Consider the following 13,200-nt stretch of genomic DNA (forward strand, 5'->3'; position numbering starts at 1 on the left):
ACAATACGGTTATATTCACCCATAGCAACACATTATGTGGTACTAGGTAGATAGAATATTCACCCAATAGCAACACTTTTTGTGGTACTAGATAGATAGAATATCCACTCATTACAACACCTTATATTGTACAAGATAGGTAGAATATTCACCCTATAAGAACAACTTATGAAGTACTATTTAAATAGAATATTAACCCATGGCAACACCTTATGTGGTACTAGGTAGATAGAATATTCACCCATAACAACACCTTATGTGGTACTAGGTAGATAGAATATTCACTCATTACAACACGTTATATTGTACAAGATAGGTAGAATATTCACCCTATAACAACACCTTATTTGGTACTAGGTAGATAGAATATTCACTCATTACAACACCTTATATTGTACAAGATAGATAGAATATTCACCCATACAACACCTTATATGTACTAGTATGAATATTCACCCATAACAACACCTTATGTGGTACTAGGTAGATAGAATATTCACCCATAACAACACCTTATGTGGTACTAGGTAGATAGAATATTCACTCATACAAACAACACTATATTGTACAAGATAGGTAGATAGATAGAATATTCACCCATAAGCAAACTTTTGTACTATATGAAGTACTACTTATATAGTAGATAGAATATTCACCCATAACAACACCTTATGTGGTACTAGGTAGATAGAATATTCACCCATAACAACACCTTTTTGGTACTAGGTAGATAGAATATTCACCCATAGCAACACCTTATGTGGTACTAGATAGATAGAATATTCACCCATAACAACACCTTATGTGGTACTAGGTAGATAGAATATTCACCCATAGCAACACCTTATGTGGTACTAGGTAGATAGAATATTCACCCATAGCAACACCTTATGTGGTACTAGATAGATAGAATATTCACCCATAGCAACACCTTATGTGGTACTAGGTAGATAGAATATTCACCCATGGCAACACCTTTTGTGGTACTAGGTAGATAGAATATTCACCCATAGCAACACCTTATGTGGTACTAGATAGGTAGAATAAATACCCTATAACAACACTTTATGTGGTACTAGGTAAATATAATATTCAGCCATGGCAAAACCTTTTGTGGTACTTGATATTTGGTAGGTAGAGTACTGTTTTCACCCATAAAATCGATAGAGTATTCACCCATAACAACAAAATTTCTCTTTTAAAATGTTGAAATATTGTATATTAGGTCAATTACGCATATATAGTGTTTCCTGTACACTCGTGTATAGTCTTAAAATGTAAGATGTTTTTACTTAAATATTGATGTCACTAATTTTATTCTTCATCAAGTTTTGAAAGAATTTTTGTTTACAAACTGAAAATATGTTCCAATTTACAAACTGAAAATATGTTCCAATGGACAATTTTTGTTGCACATCAATAGCAACGTCGACATCTCTATATTGTGACGACATCTCTTTATTGTGACGTCATGATAACGTCGGGTTTTAGCGCCATTCTCTGATTTTTTCTTCATAGCAGTACAATTAATTTTTATTTGTTTTCATACTATGTCCGACTTTCTAATTGGCAGATTATTTTTCTTCATATACTATGAAGAAAAAGTGCGAGAACGGCGCGAAAACTCGACGTTATCATGACGTCACATTAGAGACATCGACGTTTCCATTGGAAAATCAATGGAATCGAACGTTTAAACGTATCTTATGTTATCAAATAGTCTGAAGAATTAATCATTGGCATTAAATCAATGCTTAAATGAAGAAAAAGGATCTGCCAATCAGAAAGTCGTATTTAGTATGAAAACAAACAAAAATCAATTATATGAGAAAGAATGATAAAAATACATATAAGCCAAAGACAGCTGTCATTTTATAGCCATTTTCATAACTGAATGTAACAATACTTATTTATCTTAATTTGCATGCCAGATATTCCCACAGTGCCATTGTCAGTTGTCTTTAAAGTTACATTAACTCAAATAAACATGTATATACATACATAATTACTATATATACTATTGTTGTTTCGATTAACACATGTAAAAAGTGTGTTGTTTTCAATCCATACGTTTTCCTGTACATAAATGTATATTTATTTTGTTTCCTGTTCATACAAATGTACATTATTTGCTTTGTTGTACAGAAATTCATACAGAAATGTATACCATACTTTTCATAGTCATGTACATTACTGACCAAGCCATTTCCATTACAAAAATGTATACATTTTTGCCATTTCCCATTCATACAATCACGTACATGTAAGTCTACATTACTAACTACAGATGTACAATGTATATTGTATACCTGGTAACAATAATGTTATTTCACACCAAATATGTACAAATTATGTTGTTCTTCGCCTGATGAGGGGTCCAACCAACGTATTGGTGTCATCATTCAAGCGACATGCATGTAAAAATCAAACAAAGTTTCTTTTTCATATCCATATATAAATCTTGTTTGCATACTTTAAGGTAATTTAGTTGTTTGTCTCATTCATAAAATCGAGTACATGAACATTACTACCTACTGTACAGAAATGTACAAAGTAATGTTTTAAAGCATTGAACGTCTTTCAGTTGGCATCCATAGCCAACACGAATGTCAAGTTGACAGAGGTAAATTCCATGAAGCGCGCTTGGTAAGGTTACATTGTAGGACTGCAGTGAAAATGTGAATATTTCCCTATGTGAAATGATACATGCGTAAATGATAGGAATATGCAGTCAAATGGTTTTTTTATAGCATACTTCTAAAATATCAAACTCGTCGCAAATTATTCTCCTTAGAAAGCATTACAGAAGTCAAATAAAAAATCTTAAAGAATTTTCCTTGAAATCTAAATCATACTTTTCTATGGAATATTTTTATGGAATTCCATAACTTAATGAATGTTGATAAAATTTGGTCCTTGTCATTTGAGGGCATCAAACAGCTTTGAAAAATCTAATAAGTATGGCGTTACGCTCACGAACAAGTGACGCAACACGCTAGAGCCGCTAACTCGTCAATTGAACTTAGCTTTGTCCGCACTCTTTTTGGCATCCTTAAAAGCTGACCGACGTTCATCACTGATAGTTCGAACTAGATCAACCGGTAATTGGGGCCCCTGCCCCCCCCCCCCCCCCCCCCCCCCCCCCAAAAAAAAAAAAAAAAAAAAAAATAGCCAGTATGTTCATGATGCGATTGTTGGCTTGTACCAACACTTCTACATGCTGTTTCCAATTGGACAGTTCTGTTCAACCGGTTATACCAACCAATTTGCAATCAGCACATGGATCATCTTCCCATCAAAGTTTGGTTCCTGGTCTGAATGGAGCTTGACAGGAAATCCATAATGCAGGAAGAAGTTGTTGAACAGTTCTTAAGTTCAGTTGTTGTGAATGGCTGTCACGCTCCTAGTTACATGGGCCTGGTTGGGCATAACACATAAAATGATGAGTCAGAATCAGTAGATGTTGATAACCTCCTTTTGGTATTTCCAGAGTAAGAAAATCAGCACTAATTCAAAAGGTTGAGCAGTCCTTAAGGTTGATATGAAGTTTTCTTAGTATTGTCCTCCACATCCCTGGTAATTCCAGGCCACATAAATCTTTCCTTGACTAGTGAAAGGATACAATACGGTCTTGTTCATGCATGTATCATAGAGTACGTTATACCATAAATAAAACCAGCTGACGAATCTTTATCTTTATAGACAAAGTGACATATTTATCATCAATAGTAACGAGGCCCTGTGGACAAAGTGACAGCTCGCCCTTCACCCAGGAAACGTCCACTCATGACGCTTACTGACTCCAAACGAAATTCTCTGAACGACGAGAAAAATTGTCAGCTCGTCCCTCAACAGGAAATTTCCACACATGACCTTTACTGACTCCAAATCGAACTTCTCTGAACGACGAGACAAAGTGTCAGCTCGCCCCTCACCAAGGAAACTTCTACTCATGACCCTTACTGACTCCAAATCGAACTTTTCTAGACGACGAGACAAAGTGTCAACTCGCCCCTCACCCAGGAAACTTCCGCACATGACCCTTACTGACTCCAAATCGAACTTATCTGGACGTCGAGACAAAGTATCAGCTCGCCCCTCACCCAGGAAATTTCTACTCATAAACAAAGGTTATGTAAAGCTGATTTAACATCAAAACATTTTCGTTTTTTATGATAAGTGACACTTCGGATTCTAGACTTAATTCTATGAGAATTTCCATCCAATCTGGGTGTAACGATATACTTTTCCTAATTTCACTGTTTGTGAAAATAGATTAATCCCATATTCATATCTATGATAAACGCATTCATACAGTTTACAAACAGGGTATTCTGTCCCCCAACATGATACCAAAAGTACAACACCGCCGACGAATGGAATTTTTTATCTATTAAAATCAGGAGCAGACGGATTAGCATTTTTTCAGTAACAAAAGTTATCTACAATTTACTTAACGCTAAAACCATTATTATTAAGTATGAGCATCGTATTTTACTTTAGAATAAAATATTTAAAATCATTAATTGGATCCTGGACAAAATTCTATGGCACTATGCCCTATATGGAATGAAATACTAATTGTGCTGGCAATAAAGGCAAAACAGATTATTTTAATATGTAATTTTGTATTAATTAGACACTTGTATATACACCATTAAACACTAATTATTGTCCAAATCATATGTTCATGTTCTGTCGGCGATGGAGCATCAATACATATTACATGTAACACAGTTATAAAGAAAGCAAATGGTTAATAAGTTGTTTATATGAAGTAGATTACAGTCATATACCTCTTCTCAACAATAACTGTACACCATAACACCACAACAATAAACAAATAATACTAATAAAAAGAAACAAACAAATCAGAAAAAATAGTAATAAATCAGTTCAACTCTAGCTAGTCAGAACTTGAACTATATCAACTCCTTGATATTTTGCAATATCGTTAGTCATAACAACATTATGAACACATTTCTACAGCCTACATATAATTATATAGCTGTAGTATATGTACTCTAAACTATATACCGTATTCGACCCAGAAAGCGCCCAGGGCGTTTAAAAAATTGAAAAGGTGCTAATAAGACATAATTATTGCAAACTAGACAGTTTTGTGTAGTTTTGGTCTTTATTTATGCGTGGGCAATTGAAATCGAGGCCTCAAAAAGTGGGAGGGGCGTTTATAGGGACATGGGCGCTAATTGGGTCGAATACGGTACGCTTTTTAGCACTATGATGGCCAGTACACACTCTGTAAACCAACAATTATTCGAGTGTGATTCACTTTCGCTCTTTTTAATACTATTGAATGCGCGAAAATTAATGTCCACGAACTTGATTCGAAATTGAATCCGCGAAATTTAATAGTCACGAAAAAATGTTGGTTTGCAGTATATTACATTTTGAACTGAAAGAAAAAATCACATCAGCTTTTTGGTATTATGGCAATCACTCGAGTCGGATGTTTCTGCATCCAAAGTTTCCAGTGCCAGCTCTTCGTATATGTTAGATTGCCGCACAGTGTGTAACTCCAAAGTGTTTAGGTCGGCATACCCATCCTCTGGGGAACAATAATATTATTATGTGAATTAAAATCCTAAGATATTTCAAATAAATCTGTTACACTAATCAAACATATCGTTCAGAGAATCTAATCTATACTAAATAGAAATATGTAAAAATGGATTGTTAATTAGACAAAGAAAATAACATTAACCCGTTTAGTTCAAATTATAAGCTGTTCTGCGATAAGCATTAGCATCTGCCAAAGCTCAAGCTACATGTAGGTTTGTTTTCATAAGTGGTTAGTTATATAGTATTCGTATCCTACAAATATACACTGCACGTTTGTAAAGGCTCCGTGTTACCCATCCTCGATATTCCAGGGGTTCCTATCACTTACGATCTCTACACCCCTGGACTATCTCATAGTAAAACTGAAGTCAACAGAATAGAACAGGTAAGTTAGTCGTTTGATGTTCATCAAAAGAGCCGTATAACGGTACATTGTTGTTGACTATATGGCTTTGATATTATGCGTCGCCCTCTCTGTAGTCTTCAAAGGGAATCTTTGCTGGCCCTCGATTGGTCAAATGTTTTCCGCTGAGCTGCCTTCAATTTCACTATGAGATAGTCCAGGGGTGTAGAGATCGTAAATGATAGGAACCCCTGGAGTATCGAGGATGCGTGTTACCCAGAACATATTAGGTATGCCGGCAATACCAATTCTTTGATCCTAATATAACTAACTAGTTCTACTTCTCCTTACCTTGGTCATTGTCTGCTTCTTCTGAGCGGATTACAGTAGGTTTCCTTCTCAACCTATACATAACAAAAACGCACGCATTATCATTATGAATTGATCTGAATTACATGGTCCCCTCACCCCGTTTCTAAGCAGTTACATATGTATAAACTCTATACAGATGTACAAGTTAACTTTAACTTTAGTTCTATGTACTTTCACTAAAAAAATATTAAATCCGGTTTTTACTTGTTCTTTGTGCAAAATATTTGAAATGTGGTTCAACAACGAAATACAAATTATTTTTTAAAATGAATCAGACAAATTGAATTACAATAGATTTCGTCAAATTGTGTTGAACAATTTCCAAGAATGTATATTATATTTGCACTCAAATATTCCGGTATAAAACAGTATGTTAAATATTTTAAATGAACTCTGAGGAGCTCCGCATTGGGAAAACATGGCTTTTTAACATTACGTTCCGAGGGAAACACGATGTCTTGTCGCCCTCACACGTGACGTCTCTCGACCAATTAGCGACTGAGATTCATCGGTGAGGTATAATAATAAATGACATGTGTCACTTTAATTTGCGCCCATTCAGATATACGAGTATTTCGTGGAAACTTAGGCTGTTAGCATTGCCCCCTGCCACATACCATGTAGTAGTCATCCTAATAATACATAAGCAGGTCATTGAGGTTATTGAGATGATTTTTGTTTCATAATTTATCACACTTGGCCCATTTAACTTAATACTCATAAGTATAACTTTTAACGGAATTTGACAGTTTGATTTTTATCTATGTATATTTATTCTTATATATTTTTGCCAATACGTTGATATTTGATGTTTTAAGAAAACATATTGCTTTATAGATATACAGTTTAATGATTAAATGATAACATTATCACTTGATGCGTTGATATTGTTATTTGTTAGACCAAGAAATATAGGATCTTACATGAGTGTTCATTTCATATGAGATTTTATGAAACGAGTTATGAAACGCATTATCTTCGCAAAAGTAAAAACTTCTTAGACTCGTTTCATAAAATCTCATATGAAATGAACACAAATTTTAAGATACTTTTTATCACAGAACTACAAATACGTATATAACAAAGAATTTCATGTCAAAATATATTTTGAAAATCCAGCAGAGGTCGCCGTTTTGTCCCGCCGTCCTTTTTTCCTGACGTCATTTTATTGTTACTGTCTGACGTCTAAATGAATTTCCAGCCAATGAAAATCGCTCCAGGTCATATAACACTAATTAGTGACAAAAATATTACCCGGGCGAACTCACTGGATATCAGGCAGAGTATGTGATAAAAGGTTTGTTTATTTTAAAGGGAATGTAAAAAGCATCTCAAGACTTTCATATTTTTGAAATAAATTCGTGTTTTTATTTCTTACAGAAAGTGCACACAAAGCAAACTACTATACCATGCGTTGGAGTTGGTGGTATGAAGTCATGGGAAATGCGATACTAGAGCAGTGTATTTTGTTAATTTGAAAGGAATATTATATTCATATTTCTCTCATACCTACACGTGAAATACCTTCTGGTCCAGGGCAATACAATCATGTCGCCTGAAGTATATCGCATGGCTACCCATGCAATAAAGCCTTGTGACGTCACAGCGTCAACAAAATTACTATTTTCTTGGAGCAATTTTAACATTTTTTTCCCATAAAGTAGGCTGTATTTACTTTAAAAGATACAAACAACGGTATTTGCGATGAAAATATCACGCATATTTTCATGTATAGAGCATTGACTTGCAGTCGTGTTTTTTTTAATTTCTTTCAAAATGGCGGAAATTATAGTAGTAAAATTGCAACGAAACGTCAAGATATGAGATATCTATACGTCAATATGAAGGATAGGGATATTCTATCCTCGGGTAGATAGGGATATTCTACCCGAGTATCCCTATTCTTCATTTCTACATATAAAAGAGTCTTATAATATGTTTCCACTCTTAATAAACAAACATCGATAACAAATCTTCTTAATTTCCATTTCAATCAATCAGGTGAAATCATATTTTTGGTAGGGGAACTTCTTTTCAAATACGGAGCTTTGTATTTCTTTACAAGACAATTTGTTTGATTTGTTTGTGGGTCATAGTACGAACACACATGGTGAACATCGACATATTGAATGCATTGTGTTTTCTTTCATATGAAATATTAATTTTAAAGAAAATTCTTGTAAAAGTATTCACATAAAATTCACTGGAATCCTTTGTTCGTTACCTTTTTGGTAAGTAATGTGTTGTCATTGTTTTGTGAACGAAACTCACGTAATTTTCTAAGTATGACGTTGCGCTTGCAAACCCACGACGTTGCAATATATACATATCCAATTGTAAATACTGAATTCTTTACAAATAATGATAAAACAGAAAAGCAAAATTATAAGAAATAGAATGCACATAGTAAATGGGATTTTTCTGTATTTGCATATTAAGAGGTATCTGTCCTTGTGTGTAGGATTGTGACGTTATGTGTTTGCAAACGTAACGTGATACTTTTGGAAGAAAACAATGTGAATTGCGCTCACAAAGCAATGACTTCACAATAGATTCCTACCCGTAAGGGAGTTAACTCTGTAATATGCATAGATGTAATACTTACTTGACGATGTAAAGTACAGCCAGCAGTAATAATACTAACATGATACCTCCTACAACTGAGACGATTGGAACTATCAAAGCGTACGGTGTGGCGGTACTGGCCTGAGTTGTGGTAGATTCTGAGAAAAAATATAATCGCCATAGTTACGTACGTAATGTATGGTTGTCATCGGCTAATGAGTGTATGTTCGGATTTCATAAGGGGTATTGAAACTCAGTGATGTATTTCCATATTTCTTCGTGTATAAACACGTTTATTTTGCAAACAAACAATATCACTTGACAAGGACATATTGCTATTGAGTCAGTCATAATATATTTCGATATTAAATGTTATATACTTGTAAACCAATTGCATTTCGCGTGCGATTTTTTTTCGCGAATTTCAACATCAAAGTTTATTCATGAAAGTTTGTCTCCACGATTTACTCTTTAACTCACTAATATTGATATGAGTATTCACGCAATTTTGAAACCCGTGAAAGTCAATCTTCGCAAAGAACACGTTTTAAATGGCAATAGAAAGATGTAGCAGTTATCCACTTAGGAACTTACTTTAAAGCTTCACAATAACATGGAGGACAATTTAATCAATTCGTTTATGACAAATGACAAGAAATATTCACAAAATGTATTTTTCGTCATGTCTGTAAAAGGATATATGTACGTGTAGATATTAGGGCAATACGCAGGTCAAGTTTGACCCCCTAACCATAACATCTAATACATACGAAAACATCTGCCAGTTGCCTTCACACAGGCGTTGTCCCCACAGCCACTCGGACATCGGGTTTGGCATTTTGGTCCATAGAAACCAGGTACACATTCTGTTAACACAAGAATACATAGAAATCAAGTTTTATAAATATTGAACAGGCATTACAAATCAAGCGTTTTCTGTATTACACATTTTAAAATAAATATTTATCTTCTCATGTACTGGTTAATAAACATGATATCTCGACCATATTACAAACAATTTTGTGTGAATTATTTATGAATTATTTAATACTAACTATGATTAATGAGCCATGTTTAAATTTTCTAGATGAAATCTGAGGAGGGGTTTCTTGAAGCCCTAAGATCCTTTTGGATCCGCCACTGATTGTTAGTAAAAATATAAGTCTACTACTTTGAGTTGAAGAAAAAACCGATAATGAACCAATCATATAAGTACCAAAACATTCTCCAGTTCTCCTCTCACATGTGCTATTTCTACATTTTTCTGGACATTCTTCTTGACAGTCTCGTCCGGAATATCCATGCGGACACCCTGTAGGAATAAGTTTAATATCACTGTCGATTGTCATTGTTATGATGCTATCATTATTGTACAAAATCTATTTTTTTGCATATGACACAGTTATAGGTATGGATTAAGGCGCCATTTGTTTGCGAGCGTAACGTCATACTTTTCAGGAAAAATGACGTCACAATGCATACCTTCCCTCAAAAAAGTAACTGTGTTATATGCATAAATGGAATAGCGGAATAGAATTAAATAAGGTAACAACTGCTGGTGAACTTGAAGCAAAAATTGTATGGGTTCTTAGTTTGAGTCCTGGTGTCGTTGTAGCATCTTTCTTCATATGCAACATTTATATTTGGCACCCAAATATTTGTTCGATTATGTAATGAGATAAAAAACGAACTTCATTTTAAATTTTTATATACAACGTTTAGATATTTTCCAAAACTTTGTTATGGATCAAAACAATCCACAATAAAGGTATATACAAAACGAAATTAAATATGAAATTAATTTCGTTTTGGTATTTCAACCAGCAATTGCATGAAGACGCTACATACTACAATGCATACCTTACAACAAACAAGTGAGGTATGTGTATAAATACTACAAACAGGTATGTAATATCGATTTCTTTATTGTTCAATCATTCAATTGTGCTTGTTACGAGCATTTTTATTGGCTTAAATTTTGACTTAATCAGCCCATAAAAGAAAACATGGCGTCGCTTCTGATTGGCTAAGATGACGGCGTAATGATTTCATAGACAAAATAGTCTCAACATGAATTTTGAATATTGAAGAGATTATCTAAATTTAATTATAAAAACTAATTTGAATATATTTTATGTTATGGAGATATAAAACAAAAAAGTCTTAGTGTACTCTTATCATAAACGCGGTTTATTTAAAGTACACTCAGATTTTTGTGTTATATCTCCATAACATAAAAATCTGTTTAAGCTAATAAAATCCGTGCTTAATACACAAGATTTTATCGAAAGTGATGATAAGGAATAAGTTGAAATAACTTAAAATCAAGGTGTTGAATTCGAGCGTGTGACGAAGTCATTTGAACGAATTAAAACTCAAAGAAGTTTAATATATTACCATTTAAACCATTTAAAGGAACAGACGTAGTGATAGCATTTGACAAAGTCGACATCGGTGGCATACACACCACTCCAGCATCTTTGCTGTGATCACAGTTTTCTATTCCCCATCCTGGAAAGGTACAAGCTGTCAGTCTAGCCTCGTCCCCGGAACATCTTACATTGTCCATCCATGTTGGTTCTGACCCAGCCCCATATTGTGACGATCGTTTGTATGTGCCTCCACTTTACATCAAATCAACATTACATAATTTATTATACGTGTGATTATTCTGTATTTGCATAATGTGCGATGAGAGAATATAAACATTCATAACTATCGAAGGAGAATGACTGATGCCACTCGCTTAAATTAAGATATCTTTAACCACTCACAGGTATCCGAGTTGTCTACAAACAACTCCCGCATCCGAGTCGTCCCAGTCGTCGTCACATATTGTTCCCCACCGACCGTCATGGTAGATTTCTACACGACCCTCAAACTGTGTTCCGCCATCTGATAGTCGTATACTTCCTTGAATGGGTAAAAACATCAATTATAGGCAACTAACATCTATATGAAATATAATACATATTAATGTGTTAACTGAATTGAATGTGTTGAAATGCATATAATGTACATGTATATACCTAATATTATCGTTAAAACCTTTTTGCGATAAAAAGGAAAGGTGAAAATTGTAATGATGAACCATAACGAAAGTCCCATGTATCGAACCTTTAATCGAAATCGGGGATTATTAAAAAATACAAGAGATCCCAGAGGGATCTTGGCGCCCACCAAAGAATGATCTATGTCTGACAATGGAAAGAGGGATCTTTTCTCTCTTTTCAAACTTTTTCAAACATACTACATATAAATTTTGAGACAGATCGCTTCATTACTTTCTGAGAAATAGCAGTAACAAACTTCAACTATCAAAATTCAAGATTGCTGCCTGGCGGCCATCTTGTTGACCTATCGATCCCAAAATGCATTACGCACAACTAGAGCCCTATGGGAACCTACACATGAAATTTGAGACATATCCCATTAGTACTTAGTGAGAAATAACGATAACAAACTTTAACTATCAAAATCCAAGATTCTGCCTGGCGGCCATTTTGTTGACCGATCGGTCAAAAAACTCTATATGCACAACTAGAGCTCTACGGGCAATCTACATATGAAATATGAGAAAGATCCCTTCAGGCTGCCTGGCGGCCATCTTGTTGACCGATTGGTTCCAAAACGCAATATGCAAAACTAGGGCCCTAGGGAAACCTACATTTGAAATTTGAGTAAGATCCATTCAGTGCTTTCTGAGAAATAGCGATAACAAACTTTAACTATCAAAATCCAAGATGGCTGCATGGCGGCCATTTTATTGACCGATTGGTCCCAAAATGCTATATGCACAACTAGGGCCCTAGGGAAACCTACATATTAAATTTGAGAAAGATCCCTTCAGTACTTTCTGAGAAAAAGCGATAACAAACTTTAACTATCAAAATTCAAGATGGTTGCCTGGCGGCCATCTTATTGACCGATTGGTCCCGAAATGCAATATGCACAACAAATGCCCTAGGGAAACCTACATATGAAATATGAGACAGATCCCTTCAGTACTTTCTGAGAAATAGTGATAACAAGAATTGTTAACGGACGGACGGACGGACAGAAGGACGGACCACGGACAAAAAACGATTTGAATAGCCCATCATCTGATGATGGTGGGCTAATTAAACAAAATGAAAGTTTCTCCTCTGTTACCATAGCAATACAGGGGCTGTCTCATTTACTTCGAATAATTCGACCAAAAACGTTTCATGACGTTTGATAACTAGTAGTAATATATAAGAGAAAAAATCCAGATCGAACGATAAGCGCATCTACAAGCCCTACCGAATATTCAAGTGAAAATTCATGGAGTAGTTTGAGAAAAAAAAGAAGACGAA

The 13,200-nt window shown here is 34.7% G+C and overlaps 1 protein-coding gene and 1 long non-coding RNA gene across 2 annotated transcripts in view; both read right to left on the minus strand.

The window, feature by feature from the left end:
- Window positions 1-95: 95 nt before the first annotated feature.
- LOC138324828 (uncharacterized) lies at window positions 96-780 on the minus strand. The gene is made up of 3 exons (XR_011208686.1): window positions 669-780; window positions 469-512; window positions 96-386 (listed from the first exon to the last, which is right to left on the minus strand). It is a non-coding gene; the product is annotated as an uncharacterized lncRNA (long non-coding RNA).
- A 2,937-nt stretch (window positions 781-3,717) lies between these two features.
- LOC138324821 (scavenger receptor cysteine-rich domain-containing protein DMBT1-like) overlaps window positions 3,718-13,200 on the minus strand; it is a 44,516-nt gene continuing 35,033 nt past the window's right edge. Inside the window, exons 17-23 of the mRNA XM_069269996.1 lie at window positions 11,638-11,776; window positions 11,261-11,487; window positions 10,080-10,175; window positions 9,634-9,729; window positions 8,904-9,021; window positions 6,278-6,330; window positions 3,718-5,569 (exon numbers count right to left, since the gene is read on the minus strand). Coding sequence (XP_069126097.1) covers window positions 5,430-5,569; window positions 6,278-6,330; window positions 8,904-9,021; window positions 9,634-9,729; window positions 10,080-10,175; window positions 11,261-11,487; window positions 11,638-11,776 — 869 coding nt within the window. The 3' untranslated portion in view covers window positions 3,718-5,429. The remainder of the gene's footprint in view (window positions 5,570-6,277; window positions 6,331-8,903; window positions 9,022-9,633; window positions 9,730-10,079; window positions 10,176-11,260; window positions 11,488-11,637; window positions 11,777-13,200) is intronic.

The sequence above is a fragment of the Argopecten irradians genome, chromosome 6, assembly GCF_041381155.1.
Source record: "Argopecten irradians isolate NY chromosome 6, Ai_NY, whole genome shotgun sequence".
In the NCBI taxonomy this organism is placed as follows: domain Eukaryota; kingdom Metazoa; phylum Mollusca; class Bivalvia; order Pectinida; family Pectinidae; genus Argopecten; species Argopecten irradians.